The following is a 22,075-nucleotide window of genomic DNA, read 5'->3' as shown; positions in this document are numbered from 1 at the left end:
TGTGGGCCACGACGATGGCCCCACAACACTCTCGTTCTTTTCAATCTTTAGTTACCGTTACCTCCCTCTCTCTCTCTCTCCACGCACTCGGACACGATTCACACGATACGGGGCATGGACGGTCACCTCCAATATGGCAATTTTGGCATATTCCCATCTCTCTCTCTCTCTCTCTCTCTCTCTCTCTCTCTCTCTTTCATCGTCACTCGCTCAATTTCATACGGTAACAAACGGTTCACTGTATCAGAAATCCAAAAGATTCCATTCTTTAAAGAAGGGTTGCAGAGTGTCACAGAGTCTATTTTTGGCTGTTTTTCTCTCTCTTTCTCCAGATTTTAGAGTTTTAGTTGGGTTCTAATCCATTAGTCTGAGTTGGGTTCTAATCCATTTTCACAGTTTTACTTCTTTATCTTCCTCATTCTGCATCTGGCCATTTACCATTAACTAGAAATCATTATTCTACTCACCAGCCAGCATTCTTATCTCTCTCTCTGTTATGCATAAAAGCAAGAAAGAGAAGAAGGAAGTGGGAAAAGAAAGAAAGAAAGAAAGGAATCTCTGCCATGAATGCATATTTGCTTCCTTTACACCCATCTCTTTCTTTTTAAGTTACAGCGTTAACTGAAAGAAGAAAGAAAATCATATCAAATCCCATTTCCCTTCGCCATGAATGCTGTATTGCTTGCAGACCACAAAACCTTTTCTTTTTTTTCCCAATCCTCCTTTCTCTGGCTCTATTCAGTTTATATAACCGGAATCATTTCCTCAAACAATTGTTATCTCTCCAAATGGTGAAGAACCCCTCTTCCCAAGACCCAGAAACCATGTCGTACTGGGATGCCTTGAAGAAGATCAAGCGTCTCAAACCTCAAGAGCACTATTTGGGCATTCTTGGCTTTTTTGTTTTTACAGTCTTTTGCTTTCTTTGCTGCTTTTTCTACTTCGATTACAAGTTTGTCTATCGAGGGTTTCGGCATCGTGCACAGTTGCAGAAACTTGTGTGGGTGGGATTTGATGGTTCAGCTAGAGTTGAAAGGCCTGAATTCCTGGAAACAGGTGGTGAACAGTGTGATTTGTTCAATGGAGAGTGGGTTTGGGATGAAGGGTATCCACTGTACCAGTCCAAAGATTGCATGTTTCTGGATGAAGGATTTCGATGTTCTGAAAACGGAAGGCCTGATTCTTTCTACACTAAGTGGCGATGGCAACCCAAAGATTGCAATTTGCCCAGGTTCTTAAACCTTCTTTTCTTCATTTCGAAAATTTTCTTCAACATTCTTGCATTCTAATAAGTATTTCCATCTATTTTTCCTTTTTTCCCACATAATTATTTCTTTTAAATTTTACTGCAAAATTTCTATGATTTTTCGGTTTCTTCCTGAGAGGAATTTGCTGTTTGCTTCTTCCTTATCGTGAACCTTTCACATCACCCATCAAATCCATAAAAACGAACTGTTCATCCCAAGGTGGTTTTTTTCCTATTTCTCTGTCTGGTTTTCTGGCTTGGTCTTGACTCTTGTTGAGTGTGCTTTTTGTGTTGATTACTTCATTAGCTTTGTCCGTGAACTTCCGGATTCGTTCTGAAGCTTTTTAACAATGAAAGCAAATTCTTCTAGAACATGCCATGGTTGAGAAGTTGTTCCCGAATCCCCTTATCTGGGGAAATTAAAAACTAATTCGTTTTCGTCTCGTTATGTTCTATAACTTGAATTGTGTACCTATGTATTATTTTATTTGGTTAGAAAAAAATTTCTCCTGGATAGTTTCTTTCTTTTCTTTTTTTTTTTTCTTTTTGGGAATTTCTCTCTCTTTAATTTCTTGAAGGCGATGTTGTAATTCGGCTGGTTTCCCCCCTTTTCTTCGTCCCTTTTGTTTATCTCTTTAGCTATGTTTAATCCCATAGGGTTATATATGATCAGTTTAATTTCACCTTTTTTTTCTTCTTTTGATTAAGAAATATCTTGGATTTTTTTTTTTTATTGAAGATTTGATGCAAAGAAGATGTTGGAGAACCTTCGGAACCGGCGGCTGGTATTTGTTGGTGATTCAATTGGAAGAAACCAATGGGAATCCATGCTCTGTATGCTCTCATCTGCAGTTCCTAATAAAAATTCAATCTATGAAGTGAATGGTAGTCCAATAACAAAGCATAAAGGGTTCTTAGTGTTCAAGTTCAGGGATTTCAACTGCACTGTGGAGTATTACAGAGCCCCATTTCTAGTGCTGCAGAGCCGACCACCAGCAGGACTTCCGGGAAAGGTAAAGACAACCCTAAAGTTGGATCAAATGGATTGGAGCTCTGTACGGTGGAGAGATGCAGATGTTCTCGTCTTCAATACCGGTCATTGGTGGAACTTTGAGAAGACCATTAGAGGGTACATATTCTGTGAGAATTCTTCTTTTTTTTGTATGAGTTGAAATCTGAAAATTATTCTCATTTTACTACCTGCTCCATTATTGTTATGATTGTTTTATTTAATTCAGTAGAATCAACTAAATTTTAACTAACATTGAAAAGGGGAAAAGAAAGAACTACATTTTAAGTTTTAACTGACCTGGAAATAAATATTTAAAGTATTATAGAAATTTTGGGAAGGATGGATGTACACCATTGATTATTCACTTCTTAGTCCTTGATGAAGTCCAGTCATTTTCTGTGCTTGGATTTATGGTTGTTTTAGTCATCTATAGGGAAAGGATATGTTTAGTAGTTTTAAGTTCTTAAGATTTAAGTCAAATAGTTCTTAGCTTTTTGGGTAATTTGGCTGATTGTGATTTTCAAGTTTTTTTAAAATGCTCTTCTTTTTTTTTCCCAGGGGGGTTGGATTGGACTGGCCTATTTTTTGGGTATCATTTTTTGTAAAGCCCATCAGATAGGTGGAGAATAGATTTGGGCTCTATTCCTTCATGTTTTCATTTGAAAAACTTATATGGTCATGATGATTAAAGAAGTTTGTTGGGCTCATGGGTATCTATAAGAATGATAGATCTCGATGGGGCTAATTGAATAGAAATATCCCGCCAACATCATCAGATTTGATACATGCAATTGGCATTCATTGTTATGACTTCATGGTCTGGGATGGTCTATACATGCCCATCCTTATCAAATAAAACTGTGGTTGATTTATCTTGGCTCCATTTTACATAGAATCCAGATAACAAGGAAACTTGAAAACAGATTCTGGAAATTATATTGTGAGATGGCCAGCTGAACAGTGTCCAAGATAATGAAAATGCTGACCATCTATCACACATAATTTTTCTAGTGCTAATATTTATTCTTTGAGGTGTTGAACTGTGGAAGGTTGTAAAATATTTTTCATATAATAAATGTGACCTGTCAATTAGAAAGCCTGAATGTCCATGTTGGAAATATTTTAGAAGAATAAAGAGAATAGGGGTGGCCAAAGGTTTGACTGCAAGCTAAACTATTATGTTATTATATGGGTTATGCTTAAGTATCGATGTGAAAATTACTATTTGACCCTTGTACTCAAAATTTTTTGGTCAGGGGTTGTTATTTCCAAGAAAGGGAGAAGGTAAAGTTTGATATGAACGTAGAAAGTGCATACCGGAGGTCAATCAAGACCTTGGTTGACTGGATTGGTAGGGAAGTGAATACAAGCAAGACTCAGATCTTTTTTCGCACCTTTGCCCCCGTGCATTTCAGGTTTGTCTCAGTAACTTGATTAACCACCTCAATAATATTTTGAGTTCATAGTGCATGCTTGTGTTTTTGCCCCTATTACCAGCAGTGAAATGGAAAAATGAAAATTAGAAAGAACTAGGACTTCACATTTGTTGAACTTTGTCAAATACTGATTTTCAATCTGTACATCGTGCATCTAATTTTAGCGGAAATCTAGAGCTTTGAGTATTCCAGCCATCCTTTCAGAAAAGGTCTGAATATATGTGCATAGTAGGTGGCCATTGGAGGATGGGCGTGACATTTCTTGTGTTCCACCTGTAACATGCAAAAACTCAATCAGTTAATGTTCATTTACCTCTCCAAAAAAAGAAAAAAGAACATTAATACATTCCTTTGGATTTTTTTATTATCCAGAATCAAATCAAATTGTCAAATATGATTGTACAGGCTGATTTGTTTCAGGAAATCCTCTAGGCAGGGTCCACTTAGTGGTTGATCATGACCATCTGTAGTCCAACACATCGTATAATTATATATCATTAAGCTTCTGGATGCATGGACACAATGTACCCTCATCTGATGATCATGGAATTTCACGTTTTATGTTGATCATCTAATTTAGTGCGAACCCTGAACCAGTGAAATCCAGTGGGAGATCTGCTTGCGACAGGATCGCCGTAAGGGATAAAACCCAGATTCATGAGAAAATCAATAACCCAGTAAAGACAAAGCAGATGCTCACAAAATTCTGGTCAGAGTACTTTTCTTATAGTATAGCATTTATTATAATCCTTATGGCTGGCATCCCACCAAACCCCAGCTTGGAATCACCACTAGGTTTCTATTGAATCACCACAGCAGAGAGAGCAGAACCAAAAGGCAAAAACCTATTTCTATTGATTCAAATTCGTTGGTAGGGTATGGACGTTACAGATGTTTAAATAAAACTTCAAAAAACATAAACTAAGCTTAAAACTCCTCCAACCAATAACTTGCTATGGAGTTAGTCTTTAACTGTTTGAAACTCTCCATAAAATAAGAAAGAAACAATTTAAACAAGGCTGGACTCATAGAGACCTAGTCTATCCTAACTAAAATGCTTTAATAACATTAAAAAATAAATTAGTAGACTCTATCTAGACTAACTAATAAAGTAAATTCCATATTCCTACCTCCTATTTATATTTTTAGGCCCATTAAAGTGGCCACTCATAAAGAAAACCCTTTGGACCAAAGGCCCAACACATAAGTAACTCAACCCAAGGCTCATTTGCACTAATATAAGCTCACAACTTCTGTCTTGTAAAACGGGAAGTCAACTGTTAGAGTAACTTTCAAGGACTAGATCTCTTATCATTAGAGGTTTGAACTGACTTTGTTTTGCTGATTTGTGTTATCGAAACTGAAACTGTCCTTGATGAATTAATGTATAGTTCATTATCTCTGAAAAGAACGATGCTACCAATTTCAAGGATTTATCCAAAAAAAAACTCCCAGTATTTTGCATTTGATGGACCCGAATCTGAGGGCCTAAATAACTTTGAAGGAGAATCTTGTTTAGAAGAGCTTCATTCGTTGATTGTTGGGTCCTTATCACACCATTTAACCTTTTTTTTTTCTTCCTGTTTTCCTCTTTATATGATAAGTTTCAGTTCTGAGTTTTACATAGTTGTCAAGGCGTCGCCTAGGCGTCCAAGCGGGAATCCAAGGGCTAAGCTATGGTACGCTTAATTAGAGTCACGAAAGGCGTCCGCCTTGACCAACTAGGCGTCACCAAGGCGGTTAAAGCGACGCCTTGGTGCGCCATGTGGTCAAGTCGGCCGCCTCTCTTGAGAGTGGTTTTTTTTTTCATGCATTATTCCTTTATTCTGTTTCTTTGCTTTTTATTTGTTGATGTAAAAGTATTTCGTGTAATGCTGCTACATGGGATCATACAAAACTGAAATCCCTAAAAAGCTAAAAGTTTTATACTTTTCTAGTGCTTCCTTTATTTATAGGTTCATGACAAGTTCCTTGAGTTGATATATGTTCCATTTTCTTCATTTCTAAATTTCTATTTTTAAGGTTCAATGTACCCTTGTATTGGGAAATGTCAAATCCCTCTCAAAGACTGCACAGGACTTTGTGTTCAAATAGTCAATAGTCTTCAGGATTTCATGTTCTGTGTATAGTTTATAGCCTTCAGAATTTCATTGTTCTGTGTATCTTGAGACTATCCTATTAAGGAATACATATCCCTCAAGAGTATGCTATAAGTAAACGGGGTAGCATCTGCAGCAACTAAAGAACTAATTTTTAGCATGTAAAAGTAAAAAAGTTGATTCTTTACTACTACCTTCATGAATCTGATAGAATTTTAGCATGTCTTATGAAGTTCTAAGTATGATAATATGATTTTACAGTGGTGGCGATTGGAGGACTGGAGGGAGCTGTCACTTGGAGACGTTGCCTGAACTGGGCTCGTCACGGGTGTTATCCCAATCGTGGTCCCAGTTCAGCATAGCCAGTGACGTACTAAAGGCACACTCAAACAAGCCACAAATGTTGGGGTTGGATGTGATTAATATAACCTATATGACTTCACAGAGGAAAGATGGTCATTCATCCTTGTACTATCTGGGGCCCAAGATTGGGCCTGCCCCAATCCATAGGCAGGATTGCAGCCATTGGTGCCTCCCTGGGGTCCCTGATGCATGGAATGAGTTCTTATATGCGCTATTCTTGAAGCGGGAGGTTGCTCGCACTCAGAAATCTGCGGTATCTCAGGCACATGATATGTGAAGAAGCTCTGTCCTCGCACACACACAGGGTGGCAGGACTGTAATAGATCATAATGATGGCCAGCAAGAGTTAATTTTTGAAGCAAATGGTTTAAGAGAATTGGACATTGTTGTGATATGTTTCGATGAGGTCGTGATAAAGGGCTAAGTCCTTGGATTTTTGTCACAATAGTTAGTTATCAATCAGTGGAGTAACACCAACTTTCTGGTGCTTGTTGGAGGTGGTTCATGCTTCAAACATAGAGAAGCCCATTTTCTGGGGCAGGTACACACCATTTTTTGCCGTAATACAATAGACAACAGAGACGTATAGAAAAAATTGTCATTGCAACGTAGCCAGCTTAGTTTCTCAGAGAAATAATGTAAGTAATCGAAATTCTACTGTTGTGTACATTGTACAAAGAAAGGATGGAATATTATTACAATTTTTGTCTTTCTTGATTACAGAGCTAGCCTGCACACCATTGTATCTTTTATAGATAAACAGAGCCTCTCATAGCTGAGGCAAGAGTAATTTTTCTTGTGATGAAATGTGATTAACTCATTCATATGAAATAAATTTGCTTTACCTAGTTTTACTATATTCATTACAGATGGTGCACTGGTGTCTGTTTTTTTATATTGGATTTGATGTGGGAATCAGATCATCTCACCCATTTTCATTGGCAGCTCCTCTAAAATGCTGGAACATCAGAAGTTATGGTTCCTTGCAGTTGTATCTTTTTCTATGTTTTGGGGCTCTTGCTATTTGTTATGTACTTTCAGTCTCTTTAATAAGAATACCTTAAATCATTTTGGCTCCATGAAACAAATGGCACTGGAAGAGAACTAATAGATTACAGACATGTCATTGTAAACCCAATTGAGGAATTCAGAATTGCCACTATTGGTGGTCAGGTGAATAAAAGCTGTTTGAGTTTCATTTGTGGTTGTGTAATGGTTTTGGTTTTGACTTACAATATTGCAGTCTCGCCACTATCCATGCGCGGCATTCGCCCACCTCCCTTACCAACCCCAAATTTGCAGTAACCGCACCGAGTGGTGGTTGGTGAGTTTGTGATCCTCTGTGCTTGTGAAGAGAAGTGGTGGTGATTAGTAACCGTCCAGCATTGCTGTTTGTCTGCCACTCCTTGGAATAATCCGAAATCTATGACCAATAAACATCAATGGAACGCCATTCGCTTCAAACCCATCAAAAGCAAGAAAGACGATTCGACATTTCCATGGATTTAGGGAGTAAAATAATGAAGATGAGGAGAATCAATCATTTCCAATTGGTTCTCACAATCAAATTAAATATGTTTCAACTCCATTAACAAGACTTCCCTTACAAAGCAAGAAAATTTGATGGAATGAGCACTTTGTCTTCTCAAAATCAGGTCAATGGGCCCAAAAGAACCTTATAGAAAATGTATTAAAACTAACCTTTATTGTGTAGTGCGTTAGTGTCACTAATGCTTTATTTGGCCCTCTTTTTATACTTTCTCAGATTCTTAACATTGTTGGTGTCATCTTTTTATTATTATTATTATTAATATTAATATTATTATTATTATTATTTAAACGCTTGCATAACCAAATTTTTTTTTTTTCTAATGTGAATAAGATATAGATTTAAGGTAATATCAACAAGATTGAAAGCATTAATAGTAGGGGAGAATCAAGTGAAGGGTTTATTTGTCAAACTAAATATTGGATCCGAAAGATAGTAGCCTTTGGATTAGTCAAGTGTAAGTTTTTTAATTAATAGTTTTGGGTTTTTTACAAATGCCCTCCTGAAAATGCTCATTTGTCCAAATGCACCCTATAACTTTTCTAATTGCAAATTCCCCTTACTTTCAAAACAGTATAGCAATTTAGTCCAGTCCCTTAATTTGGGACACTAGACATTAGTTTTAGGAATTCTAATGACCAAAATACCCTTCTAATAAAAACCCACTCATCCACTCTGATTGCCAAAATACCCTTTCCCCAATAGTTTAGGGCTTGAAACTGAAAATTTTTTCGTTAGAGGAAAACACAATTGAAACTGAAAATTCTTTCAAAGATAACCTACTTCCTCACCCTCTCACGCTGCTGCGACGGTGGCTAGCAATGCGACAGCGACATTACCACACTGCTGCTCTCATCTACTCTTCTCTGTCACTCACCCTGCTGCTTCTGTGATCCGGTGTACTCCCCCTGAGCACTGGGTGATGTGAACTTGATGGGATAGAAATCCCCCAGAGCACCAATGGCACCGACAGCAAATTCTACAAGCCCAAGAAAAATCCGAGAGAGAGTACCTTACGTTCCTAGCTGGGTTCAGGCAGCTTGCACCCATGGACGTCATCTTGAACAATTTGGCCTTATCGGATGTGGAGTTGCAGGATGTCATCTCCAGCGCTGATAGCTTCAGGTTTGAAGAGAGGAAGGATGATAAGGGTCAGGTCTACTATGTTTATGAGATTGATGGATCAAGTGGGTTCCCATAGATTGATCTTTGTGACCTGCGGCAAGAACAAGCTTTATGCACATTTTGTCAATACGCCTACACTAGGATGGAATAGGGACCAAGAGACTTTAAAGCTTCCATGATTTGTCTCTGTGGCTAATTGTTTGAATGAGTCATATCGATCAAATATGATTAATGTACCTGAAATATTTTGATTTGAATGGAACAAGCTGAAGGGCCAACTTGAACGTGTACAGCGTATTGTTTGTAATTTATAAATGGCATTGAATTGAATGATTGTTATTTATATCCCAAAGAAGCCTCCAACTTAGAACTTGTATATTGAATTACACTTAGTTACCCTCGTAGAAAACAAAGTAAATGCCTCTGCTCTGCAATGTGAATTCTCCTCTGTACTGTCATGGAGTCTTACATCATCGAATGGGTTCTTAAAGTATTTTGATGATAGCTGGTGTTTTGTGCTCCAAATTTTATCTATGTTCTTTGAACTTCAACCTCTTGTGGTTTGATTGCTCGTGTGAGCCCCTCTTCTCCTTCTTCTCCTTTTATTATCTTCTCTTTTTTACTGTTACCTTCTAATTTAATCCCACTTTATATATTACATATTCTGTTCACCTGGTTTGATGTCCGTATGCTGTTCTAATGGAGTAATCAGTCCCGACTTTTGCAAACCTGTTAGAGCTTCATCAGTTTGGCTTTCCTCCCAGATCGATTAAAAGAAATCCCTAGGTCTGTATTTCGAAACCCTTATGTCCGAGACAAAACCCAAGATTGAGGACTGTTTTAATAAAAATCTAATTAAACCTACAATCTTGAAAATGTTTTCAGTTTCAATTGTGTTTTTCTTTAAACCTTAATTGATTTGGGAAAAAAAATTTCAATTTCAAACCCTAAACTATTTGGGAAGATGAGGGCTATTTGATCATTTTATTCTTTAATTTTGATGGGTTTTTATTAAAAGGGCATTTTGGTCATTAGATTCTTTAAAACTAGGATTGGACTAAAGTGTTACACTGTTTTGAAAGTAGGGGGATTTTGTAATTAAAAAAGTTGTAGGGGTGCATTTGAACAAATGAGTATTTTTTAGGGGGGCATTTGTAAAAAACTCAATAGTTTTTAGGGAATAAGATCTCTACTTGGTGGTGTTTCCTACACTCCAATGGGTGAGCACGTTCGGATATCTACCCAAGGGGCAGAGGTGTCATCTCACGATACCTTGTGAAAGGGCATAGGAAACACCACCAAGTAGAGATCTCTTGCCTTTTTTTTTTATTGTATGCCCTATTATTTTCGTATGTTTACAATTATATTTGGGAAAAAGAATGGTAACTGGTGTTGTGCCTCGACGTGTACTTGCGTCCAGGCACAATCGCAGGCAAAATGAGCAGTGCACCCTCCTGAAAGGCGGAAAGGACTAGGAGTGCATCAATCATTTCACAAGCGGTTATGCCTAGGCGAAGGTACACGCTGAGGCACAACACCGTTTAGCATTCTTTCTCCCATTATATTTTTTGACAATTAAATAAAAGTTATCCCAAAACTACTAACATAGGGTTGATGTTCTCTGTGCCGCAGCGTAGCCTGTGCCCAGACACATGGGCTTGCCATTCACCCACCCCCATGTATCTAGGCGCAGCCTGCACCCCTGGCACAGAAAACATTCTCCCCTTATGTAATTATCAATTACTTTTCAAACCTCCTTATATAATTATCAATTACTTTTCAAACCTTCTACAATTTGAATCAAACTTTGCTCTCTCTCTCTCTCACACACAGACAACATTGTTGTTGCCCTTTAAATATTAGTATTTGACTCATCATGATGGGAAGCATGGTTGGTTGGTACTTAAATTAGATATGTCAAAAGTCCACGACCGTCTTGAATGGGATTTCTTGACGATTATATTTGAACATATAGGCCTTTGTGACAAATAATGCGATTTGGTTAGCTATTTAATTTCCTTTTGTACATACTCTATTAAATTAGAAAAGTTCTAGGTTTTATTTTATTGCACCCTCTCAAGGTATGAGGTAGTGATGCCCTCTTAGCCCTTATTTTTTTATTGTAAGTGAACTTGTCTTTTTTGTTTCCATTAATATCCCTTGGTCCCTTGTAAATGGCAAAAATGGGACAGGTGGTTACCTCTCACACATACATGCAAAGGAATTTGACTAGCAAAGTAAGTCTTGGCTCATGTCCAAGGGAGAGATCGCTGATTTGACTCCCGTCGGATGTTAGTTATGACTCAAAAGAAACAACGGAGGACACCGGTCCGGTGAAACAAACCTACAGACACTGGTGATGGGTGAAGACAATACGTACATAGTAATGACCTCTTTTTTCCTCACTTCTATGACTTGATGAGTCCAGTTCTTCTTCATGTACGTGTGAGAGGTAACCCCCTGTTCCATTTTTGCCATTTACAAGGGGAGAAGGGGGTATTAATGAAAACAAAAAGGATAAGTGATTACCTCTCACATTACGTTCACCTGCACGTCCGTGTAGATGATCGATCCATAATTGTTTGATTAGAACCCCTATCTCTTATAGATCAGAAATAAATTTTTGTGGATCAGATATTGCCAAATGCCTAATATCTTGAGGGGAGATTCTGTTTCTTCATTATCAATTTGTTCACGTCTTTCATGATGGACCTCTTGGAGGTTGGAACACACCCCATGTGTGTCCTCACACCACTCCGGTTTCAATCTTTAGTTATATTATTGTTAAATCCAGGTTAGCTGAAAGACTGGAATTCCTGAAAACAGAAAGTGAAACCGTATGATTTGTTTACCGAAAGCCTGAATTCTTTCTAGGCTAGGAGAACTAAATTTCAACTAACCTGGAAATAAATATTTAAAGTTTTATAGAAATTTTGGGAAGGATGGATATATACCATTGGTAATTCAATTCTTAGTAAATGTTGAAGTCCAGTCATTCTCTGTGCTTTTGGATTTATGACTAGTTTCTTTTAAATTGTTTGATTGCATGCTAAATTATGATATAATTATGTGGATATGCTTCAATATCAATAGCAGCAAGATTCAAATCTCTTTCCGCAACTTTGCCCCTTTGTATTTCAGGTATGTCTTAGCAACCAAGAAAGAAATACCGCCGAATACAGTACTGTAACAAAGAACAAGCTTAAGGTTACACCGTTGGAAGAACAAGGTAGCAAAGCTGCTTTCTTACACAGGCGTACGTCTTTCAACAGTGTATAGAAGGTTCTTAACATCTCTTGCTCTTCCTTTCTTGCGAGCTCCTCTATGCATTATTTCTGAGGAGGTTGCTCGCACTCAGAACTCTGCAGTATCTCGGGCACATGAAGTCTGAAGAAGCACCTCATCACACACATAGGGTGGCAGGAGCAGCAGGACTACCATAGATCATTATGAAGGCCATCAAGGGTTAATTTTTTAAGCAAATGGTTTAAGAGAATTGGACATTGTTGTAATATGTTTTGAATTTCTATTGTTGTCTATTGTAATTCCTACAAAGTAATAATGGAATATTTTAGCATATTTTTTTTTTTTGGGTCTTTGTTGATTAAAGAGAAAGCCTACACACCCTTGTATCTTCGATAGACAAATTGAGCCTCTCATAGCTGAGGCAAGAGTAATTTTTTATGATAAAACGTGATTTAACTAGTTCATACGAAACAAATTTATTTTACCTCTTTCAATGAAGTTTGGCAAGCGGTAAAACAAAGCATGGCAAAATCAAGACTATGAGAGACTACACAACACAACATGGCTCTAAAAATCAGAATTGGTTCGTCAGTTCTCATCGAATTGGATCAGTATTGGCTGGATTTGATACCCGATTCTCACCGGTTCCTACTTAGATAAATCAGGTTTTTTTTCTAGGGTTTAGGTTGATTCAGGGTGATTCCCAACTGATTCTGGCAGAGTCGGAAACAATGGAGGCCAATTCAGATGTGGATTTCGCTTCCTCGCACACTGTTACACATTGGTGGTCAGACTCTGAAATTAGACACATAGCTAATGCAAATCATATTATCTCTATCTAATGGTTGAAATAGTCACATCATCTATGCATGAGGCCATTGTTCCAAAATGGAATATGCTTCACATATGCATAAATAAAACAGTTTTGACAGTGTCTTTCCAACAACCCTGTATTAAGTGATCTAGATGCAAACTCACATCAGTGACTGGACTCAAGCTTGCAGGTGTTTCTTTCATTATTTATTCCGCCATTAAGACTCTTTCTGCTTCCATAGCTACCTCTTATAATTGAGGTATAGGCGTGGCCAAATTGGAGCCACCACCTTAGACATCTACAATCTCCTCCACTTGGGTATAACTAAATTAACCAGTTCTCCTCCTCTCCTCTCTCTCTCTCTCTCTCTCAACATATGTGCTCAAAGCACCAACTGTGCTGAAGGTGCCAAAATGGCTAAACCTCTACCATACAGGTCATCCAATCTATTCAAACTAGAAATTTAGAGATGGGCCCATCTCTTGAAACTTTATATATATAAAGTTTTTGGATCAGGTGAGCTTTAATCGTTCAGTATTGAGAAGAGAATTTTAGATTTAACATGTAAAGCTCTACTGAGGTAATCTTTATCATTTCATCAGTATAGAAGAAACTCTATTCCTTCATTTAGAAAAAGTAGTCTAGTATATGAGGAATGTCGGATTCTTAATTGGGTTCCTATTAAAAGCAAGAGAGAGGCTGATAGCTCGCATTTTTTGTTTAAGCAGATCCTTGGGAATAAAGGGTAGTTCTGTTTATGTTCTTACTGCTCATGATATGGCTTCAATGAGTTCAATCGGAAAGGCAAACCTCAAGCAAGAAACTCGCAACAGTACTCAGTCAGTATCTGGCTGGAAGCGTAACCACTGCATCATTTTCCCTGCCAATGTGGGCATGACCGCAGAAGCTTTAGAAAGAAGAAACAAGCGGTGGTAATCTTTCTCTCTCCCTTCTGAATGATCTTGTACTGTTTATTGTGCTTAATGACTTATTGTTGGCAATGGTTACTTTTGTGTGCAGGTTCGTTAATAGTAACATAAAGAGTGACCTAACTATACAAGTTGGAGAAAGTATCTTTCACTTGCACAAGGTACACTCTAATTTCTGTCTTTGAAGAAGAATGCTCATTCAATCTTAAGTTGGCAAATATATTGGTCGCATAAACATTAGATGGCTTAATATATATAGCCTCTTGTAACAGAAAGTCCACTACTGCTTCAAAACTTTCCCAATCAGATTACAAATCAATTCTTTTTGGTAAGGAATTGAGACAACTAAAATCAGAAACTGCTATATTTGGCAGACCCTTTGCTCAAGAAAAGACAAAAAATAAATTAATTAATTTTTTGCTATTTAAGCTGTCAAAAAAACATATATTTTTTTGGGAGATGCATTTAGTCCTTCCCTGGATGTTTGTATTATGCTTATAAGATTTTGTCTTGAAACCTTAACATGTCCTCTATTTCAAATCTGTCCTGAAATTTTCAGTAGGTTATAAAGGGTGACCCTGAAATATCATTGCTATTTGCTAATAATTGAATTATCTTGTCATCGCACTCTACATATTGGAATTACATCTATTTGGTTTCCCCTGACCATCCTGAATTAAAAGCCGCTATTAAAAATATTACATGGAAGTAACTCTGCAAAGCAGTAAACAAGGTTGCCCCCATATTAGGTGGGTAAGATTGTAAACATCATTAACCACCCCAAAGGAAAAGGGGAAAAAAATTGCTTAAGGGTGTGTATACCAAGCTCTGCCTCCTTTGTTAACAAACTATAATTATTAAGTGTAAAAAGTATGAAGGGAAAAAAATTTGGGATAGATGAAAGACATGCTTCATTTGGCCTAACACAAATGGAAGCAGAAAATTTTATTACACACTGACAAATATTTACAGGGAAATTTATTTGTTTTTTCTCTATGAGAGCAGATCCATCTTCTAAACTTTTGCAGTAATCACATTCCTTGTGTCTCTTTGCTTAGCTCCCCATGGTGGCAAGAAGTGGATACTTGAATAGGTTGGTATTTAGGAACAGGAATTCAAACTCTTGCCTGAACATCCAACTAGACAACCTTCCTGGTGGCTTCCAGTCATTTAAGCTAGTAGTCAAATTCTGTTATGGGTTAGCAGTCGACCTCACAGCCACTAATGTTGCTCCTCTGTACTGTGCTGCACATTTTCTGGAAATGAATGAAGAACTTGAACAAGGAAATCTCATTTCCAAAACTGAAACCTTTTTGAGCTTTGTGATATTTGCATCTTGGAAAGATACAATTCAGATCTTGAATAGCTGTGAGTCCCTATCTTCATGGGCTGACAAGTTGCAAATTGTGAGACGCTGTGCAGAATCTATTGCTTGGAAGGCCTGTACCGATTCCCAAGCACTCAGTTGTGGTGATGACGAAGCTCAGTGCTTAAATGTTCTGTCTAACAACATGAAGGACTCGATCGATAATAACAAGGGTGGTGGTGCTGGTGGTGATGGTGGTCAGACAGTAGCAGAAAGTTGGTGGATTGAAGATGTCTCACTCCTTATAATTGATCATTTCATTATGGTAATTGAAGATATTAAGAGGAAAGGAATGAAACCAGGTTTAGTTGGAGATTGCATCAGCCATTGGGCAGCAAAATGGATTTCTCGAGTTATAGTATATGATCATCTGGATGTGGGACAAAGAGTTAAAATTGAAAGTTTGATTAGACTAATTCCTACAGAGAAAAGTTCAGTTTCTTGCAATTTTCTACTCCACCTTCTCAAGGTGAGTTTGATGATAAACATTGATCCCGCATTGTTGTCAGAATTAGAAAGAAGAGCAGCTGAAATGTTGGAGAGTTGTTCTGCAGTAGACCTCGTGGTGAAGAATTATGGAGATGCTAGCACTGTTTATGATGTGGACTTGGTAACTAGGGTGGTGGAAGCTTATATTGATTTTGCATCAAGTAATACAACATCAAGAATAGTTGCTGTGGCCAGGGTAGTGGATGAGTACCTAGCAATAGTTGCAAGGGACAGCAATCTTTCTGTGAAGAACTTTCAATTACTTGCAGAAGCATTCCCAGAAGATGCCCGATACTGCAACGACAAGCTCTACAGGGCTATAGATACATACCTCAAGGTATGGACTTATTTGCATTGTATTAATTAAAGAATAAGTAGCACATAACAGTACATGATATTTTGAAGTTTGACCAACAAAAACGTAGGAGGAGAGGTTTTAGAGAATACTGTGCCTTAAGGTGATCATCTCTCCCATTTTTCCATTCATTTGCTTTGGATTCCTTGTTCCCACTAGGTCTGTGCAGAAAATAAGTAAACCTAAAACGATACAGAAAGGAATGGAAATTGCAAACAAACAATCACAGAGTCGAACACAAGGATTTACATGGTTCGGCGACATTGCCTACGTCCACGGTGAGATGAGATCTGCTTCACTATCCATGGAGAATAGGGTTACAGCTGCTCATCCTCACACCTCTCTCAGATTGATTACAGAGAAAGAACCTCACTACAAATTTATAGCAAAACCCTCTACAGGAATTTTACTGAAATACCCATATAGCCCTTCGGCCCCTACGGCTTCTTAATGGTCCTTTGGAATCAGCTCACTTATGCAAGAGACGGAATACAAGACATCAAACCCCCAACAGGCTGCACATTGAAAAGGCGTGGCTGCCCAGACTTGGCTAGAGCTCACCTAGCCTGTCAGCTAATGAGTAGGGACCCAATTTTATGTTCAGACTGTGGACAGACTTGGCTTAACCAGTAATGATGCTGGACTTAAGTACAGAATGACATTAACTGTATTGAGTTATAGTGGAAGTCATGGAACAAGTTGTTGTGGCCCATGAGAGGCAAAAACCAAACTTCAGGGGCACCAGCCCAAACTACCCAAAGGCTGGAAGTGATGTAGCCTGGTTTGTTGAAGACTTGCTGTATTGTGAACTTACTCATATGGCATTCTATGCTTACAAAAGATAATGGTAGATCCACTGAGCTGGTCCATGCTTGAGCGTTACAAACACCAGATTTGTGGTGTAGTAGAGTCTATTACAGGCTGACTTATGCTTGTTCTGGCACAACTTAGGTTCCAATTAATATAACTACTGCAGGGAGAAGCAGGTAAAGCTTCACCATCAAGCGCCTTGACCACATTGCTATGAGGGCATATGAATGAGCAGAGTCACCAGGCATAATAAATTTTCATCTGGATAACAGAGGAAGGGGTGCATTCTTACCTAGTGTCAACATTACACCAAATACCTGGTGGTGCTTAAAAGAAGGAAAAAGTTTCAGGACAGCATTGACATTCTTCATTGAATTCCATCAAAGGCACATCCACAAAATTTCTTTCGGGGCATTGTCATGCCCTAGTTGGCCCTGAATGTATGAGTTGCTAGACATTAGAAAAAGAATTACATAGCTAAATGATGATGTGTGATCTGGATCAGCCCTTGTTATTGGATTGGATCCTCTACTGGAAGTAAAGAAGTCCAACATATATTGACCAGTTACAACTTACAACACACACGAAAAAGAGGGTTTCTGTTTTGAATGTTCAGCTAATTTACATTCTTTTTCCACTCTTTAACTTTCCTATTTCTAGTTCTCATGTTATGTTTATTCCTACACAATTTACAGGCACATCCTAGGCTGACAGAAGAGCAAAGAGTAACTGTATGTAAAGCCATGGAATACCATAAGCTTTCACTAGAAGCTCGGAAGCACACAATGAAGAATGATCGGTTGCCCATGAATATCGCTATTAGATTTATCCTTTTAGAACAGGTGAATATAGCAAGATTGTTGATAGCTGATGGGTCAGACTACCATAGAACCAAGTCTCAGGCATTTATCAGACTGCCCAAAGGCCTAGGTAAGAGTGGGTTCGAGACTCAAACGGAGCTACAAATCATTAGGCAAGAGGTTGAGAGGTTGAAGGTGCAACTCAATGAACTGCACTTGTGTAAAGCAGAGCTCCAAAGACAGGTGAACAGGGTATTTTGATAGAAGTTGTCAGAAAAGTTGGGAGTGTTTGGTTTGGAATCAACAAGAATTTCTTTCTACCAAGATCATATGTAACCTTTTTTTTTTTTGGTAAGAGATCATATGTAACCTTTGAAACATGTTATGTTTTGAGCTGGTGATGTTAAATTCATCTATATAATTAAAGTTAGGTGACCTGCCGCCTGTATGCTAACATGGGTTTCTATGGTCATCAATCCAAAGTTGGAATTTATAGGCCCACTTAAGTGGATCTCTGTCACGTGATTACTATTTTTCCTCTCCAAGAAGTAAGGAAAACATAGAAAAAAAAAAGGGTAGAATTTACTGTGAAAGTCAAGACTTGAAAAAAAAAATGATAACAATGAGAAGGAGACTTTTCAGGAGTCAATGGCCATTAAAATGCATGCATCATAACGTGAAGCAAATGGGGTTTTGGGCCCTTTGGGTCCCTCAGCCAGTAAGCAAACCGTGTGGACCACCTGACACCCATAATTCACTACTTAGTTTCTTTACAAAGAAACTAAAAGCAGGGGAGACCGAGTTCAAGCCGGTGAAGTGTAAAGTGTAAAGAGCAAAGCAAGAACTATTACCAAAGCTGTTACAGTGTAGATCCCCAACCATGTCTCAGTACTACTCCCCTCTTTTATCGATCCCTGTTCCACAAACAAACCTAACTGTTTCTGACCCACATCAGATCTTGATCTGGTCCAAGTGTTGAAATATCAAATCTAGATCCATATTCGATCACGACCAAACGCAGCAACTCTTGACTGGGATAGAGACCTTGGAAATTTCAGATATATGTGCACTATTGAGTACTTAGGAAACATAAGAAACAAGTTTGAGGTGACGTGGAGGGAAACATACCATGTTCACTCTGTATCTCAAGATTGCAGATAAATAGAGAATTAAAAAAGGAAAGAGAAGGGAGAAAAAATAAATGAGGAGAGGAGAGGAGAGGAGATGAAGTTGGGTCTCACCCATTCACAGCCATGTGTTTAAGGGAAGCCTATCTTGGATGAGATATGTAGGCCTGGACTGTTGTGTTGCCGGCAGCCCCTCATCCCTTCCCAACCGGATAATATCATAATACACTTCATGACTTTGTGGGGGTTATTTTAAAACAGATTGGCCAACTGCCACTATGTCCCCACTAACCCACACGTCCCAAGTCTCAACCCATTTGCTCTATCTCTACTATTCTCCCCATCGCTCTTCGTATAGCTTTCCTTATTAAAACCCATTTATCCCTGTTGAAGAAAAAAGAAGAAAACGATGAGCTAGAGCAGGGAGAGAAACAGAGTGACTCCCACTCCAAAATCCACTCCCCCAGTTTCTCTTTTTTCTCTTTTGTTTTGTATGATCGTCTACCCCTCAAGCTAAGGGAGATATGGAAGAGGCCATGGAATTGGAAGATGATGTATTCTTTGCCGACCTGAGCAAGCAAATAGCACTCCTTATCATGGACGACGATGAAGAGGATCCAACCACACGTTGTCCCTCTGTTTCTCTCCAGGTTCACCCTCAACTCCATTTCCCTCACTATGAAGTACTCAAAATGTGTAAAACCCATCGATTAAATGTGTAATGTGGCTCATAAGAGATGGCACTATAAGTTTTAAGAAAGCAAATTGCACAAGTATCTGTTTATCTGACAAACTAACTACGTTGATGTCTTCAGGCATTTTCCCACGCCTACCATCCCAGTGTATGCTCACCTTTGTTGTCCGAACCAACTTGTGGAAGGGAAAGCAAGGGAACAGGAGTTTTCATTCCCAAGTCATCTTTACTCAGAAGGAAGAACAAGAAGGGAAAAAATACTTCATTCAACTCCAAATCCTGCAAACATCCTGATAAATCAAGAGCAGCTTCTCATGTAACCTATAGGAATGAGAAATCTTGTAATTCTTTTAACTCCAAGCAGAGATGAAGACTAGGGGGAGACTCCAAGAAGGTGTATACTTAAATAATTCCTACTAATTACAGTTTTTGTTCTCATAGGCTAAGTTCTTCTTCTCCTTTGTTTTTCTGTACATTAGAAATTACTAGTTACTTTATTGATTTGGGTTTAGGGAGTGTGGTTTTTCTTTTCTTTTTTTTCTTTTTTTTTTTTTTGGGGGGGGGGGGGGTGAGGAGGTCACCTAAGGTTTGCATCTCTTCTCTTATGAACTATGTATGGTTGTAATTGAGATTGATAAGAGATTAGCTTCTCTTCATATCTGAACCCAGTTGCAGTTAATAAATTTAATGAGTTTCTTAATGATTTGGAATTCTTTGGATCCTAATATCTCTGCTTTGCTTTGAAGACATTATGAATCTCTTTAGTAAGCTAGGTAACATTGGTTGTTCTAATAGTATAATTTCCTTTTTCTGTATAAAAAATCTTCCAAGCTTTAGTTCTGATTGCACATCATCATTTAGTAGGGCACCATTCTTGGAGAAAAGTTTTTGAGGGGATAAAACAATTGATTACCAGTAAGAAATTAAGATTTTTTTGGGTCAATGCTCATGGGTTTTAGGGCCAAGACCTGCCTAAAGGAGTAAATTTACAGGACAGCAAGGCTAATGACTTTAAAGAACAGGAACATAGTTGGCTGAGCCAGATCTTCAATGGTCTTTCATCACTGGGACCAGTAATGTGGCCATAACATTTCATTTTCAAACAGCAAAATGATTCATTCCATTTCCCTTGAGAATAGTTTAGTATTTTGACCAAGAAAAGTTCCTTCAATAATGAAGAATAAGGTTCCATCACATTACAAGAACACTACGGCTTGTAAATTCCATCAGTGAAGAGAAATCAGAAGATACAATTTTTCTTTCTAACCTTTTAGTTGGAATAAGCAAAAAATAAAATGCATATTCTTAGCTACTGGTAGGTGATGGACTAACCTAAAGAAACTAAACAGAAGAAGAATATAAGAAAAGATGTCCTTGATCATTGAAGACCATTAGTAAGCGTCTCATTTATTTGTTCAGTTTTCTAGTATCTCCTTTAGTCATGAAAGCATTCATAATTGAATCATATCTTGCACTCCTGTCCAAACTTTAATGTTGGAAAAGGCATCACTGGCTCTTCAAATATTCCCAAATCAATTTGTTGGAATTGATATCCAATAAAGCATCATTTTTTTCCCCAAAGAAATTTAGTTGGTAGGAAACCTGGGGGAGGATGAGTAATTAGCTTCTGTCAAACTGTGAACCTATAAAATTCAATAAAATCATAACTTATTCAGTGAAATCAGACTGCTTTGCTACATACATATTATGAATGTATAGTGTTATGTTGTGAAATTCTCTCATGGAAACACTCCCATGGTGGGAACCCTCCTCCCTTCCATAGCTCGATCCGAATAAATGTATGGAACTTTTTCCAATTCGAATATTCGATTGTGGTTTGAGGGTTTGGATAGGAGAAAAACCCTGTTATATTAGCACTCTTTTTATTTAGCAAAATCCATCATGGACAAGGCAAGGTCCTCAATTGTTCTAATACTTTCTTTTCCTGTATTAACCCCTCCCTTCCAACTCTTTATTTTTATGGTGGTTTCAGGGTCCTATTGTTCTAGGTTAAAATGAAATCAGACCCTAGTCTTCATTATAGTGTGAATTCATATAATAATTTGTACAAGAGTTAGAATTAAGAGTAAAATGTTACTCATGGGTGTCTAACTGTTGCCATCTCCATTAATTGTAAGTTCTCCCCAGGTGTGGTCATAACTCAAACCTAAGCAATCCTTCAAGAAGTAAGGTAGAATGTATTATTGATGTCCTACACAAAGTCCTTTTCTTTTCCCCCCTATTCAAATCTATGGAACTAATGGATTCTACCACAGCACTTAAGATTATGCAAAACAGAACTAAAGAAACGAATGCCATAAGGAATAATATAAAAGCTAAAGGCAAAGATATGGAATCTGTGCTTGATTTCTTACATTATTTATTTTTGAAGTATGATATGATTAACTAAACCAGGGATTTGAACTTTGAAATCTTGTACATTGCCCACTTGGGAATGAATTATTTATTTTCCAAGGAGAAGTAGATCTTATAGGGTATATGTATTATATCTACTTGAGAAGATCTTGCTTCACAAAGCCACCAGTGGACAAAAATGGCTCAGTTGGACCCAACTAAAAAAATAATAGTAATAAAGTTAAGGTTGAAAGAGTGCT

The 22,075-nt window shown here is 37.9% G+C and overlaps 3 protein-coding genes across 3 annotated transcripts; all 3 read left to right on the top strand.

Moving 5' to 3' along the window:
- The first annotated feature begins 462 nt into the window (after nucleotides 1-462).
- LOC122672316 (protein trichome birefringence-like 10) lies at nucleotides 463-6,860 on the top strand. The gene is made up of 4 exons (XM_043869810.1): nucleotides 463-1,231; nucleotides 1,986-2,375; nucleotides 3,515-3,673; nucleotides 6,055-6,860. The coding sequence occupies exons 1-4, from the start codon at nucleotides 789-791 to the stop codon at nucleotides 6,431-6,433; spliced, it is 1,371 nt and encodes a 456-aa protein (XP_043725745.1). The 5' UTR covers nucleotides 463-788; the 3' UTR covers nucleotides 6,434-6,860.
- A 6,230-nt stretch (nucleotides 6,861-13,090) lies between these two features.
- LOC122672823 (coleoptile phototropism protein 1-like) lies at nucleotides 13,091-17,910 on the top strand. The gene is made up of 4 exons (XM_043870316.1): nucleotides 13,091-13,822; nucleotides 13,911-13,980; nucleotides 14,878-16,011; nucleotides 17,535-17,910. Exons 1-4 carry the CDS (start codon nucleotides 13,539-13,541, stop codon nucleotides 17,898-17,900), a joined length of 1,854 nt encoding a protein of 617 aa, XP_043726251.1. The 5' UTR covers nucleotides 13,091-13,538; the 3' UTR covers nucleotides 17,901-17,910.
- A 1,349-nt stretch (nucleotides 17,911-19,259) lies between these two features.
- Nucleotides 19,260-19,975, top strand: LOC122672835. The gene is made up of 2 exons (XM_043870333.1): nucleotides 19,260-19,416; nucleotides 19,582-19,975. Exons 1-2 carry the CDS (start codon nucleotides 19,291-19,293, stop codon nucleotides 19,828-19,830), a joined length of 375 nt encoding a protein of 124 aa, XP_043726268.1. The 5' UTR covers nucleotides 19,260-19,290; the 3' UTR covers nucleotides 19,831-19,975.
- Nucleotides 19,976-22,075: the final 2,100 nt, after the last annotated feature.

This window comes from Telopea speciosissima, chromosome 8 (assembly GCF_018873765.1).
Source record: "Telopea speciosissima isolate NSW1024214 ecotype Mountain lineage chromosome 8, Tspe_v1, whole genome shotgun sequence".
Classification (NCBI taxonomy): Eukaryota; Viridiplantae; Streptophyta; class Magnoliopsida; order Proteales; family Proteaceae; genus Telopea; species Telopea speciosissima.
Note: the sequence above shows the minus strand (reverse complement) of the source record. Positions and strands in the feature narration are given on the sequence as shown.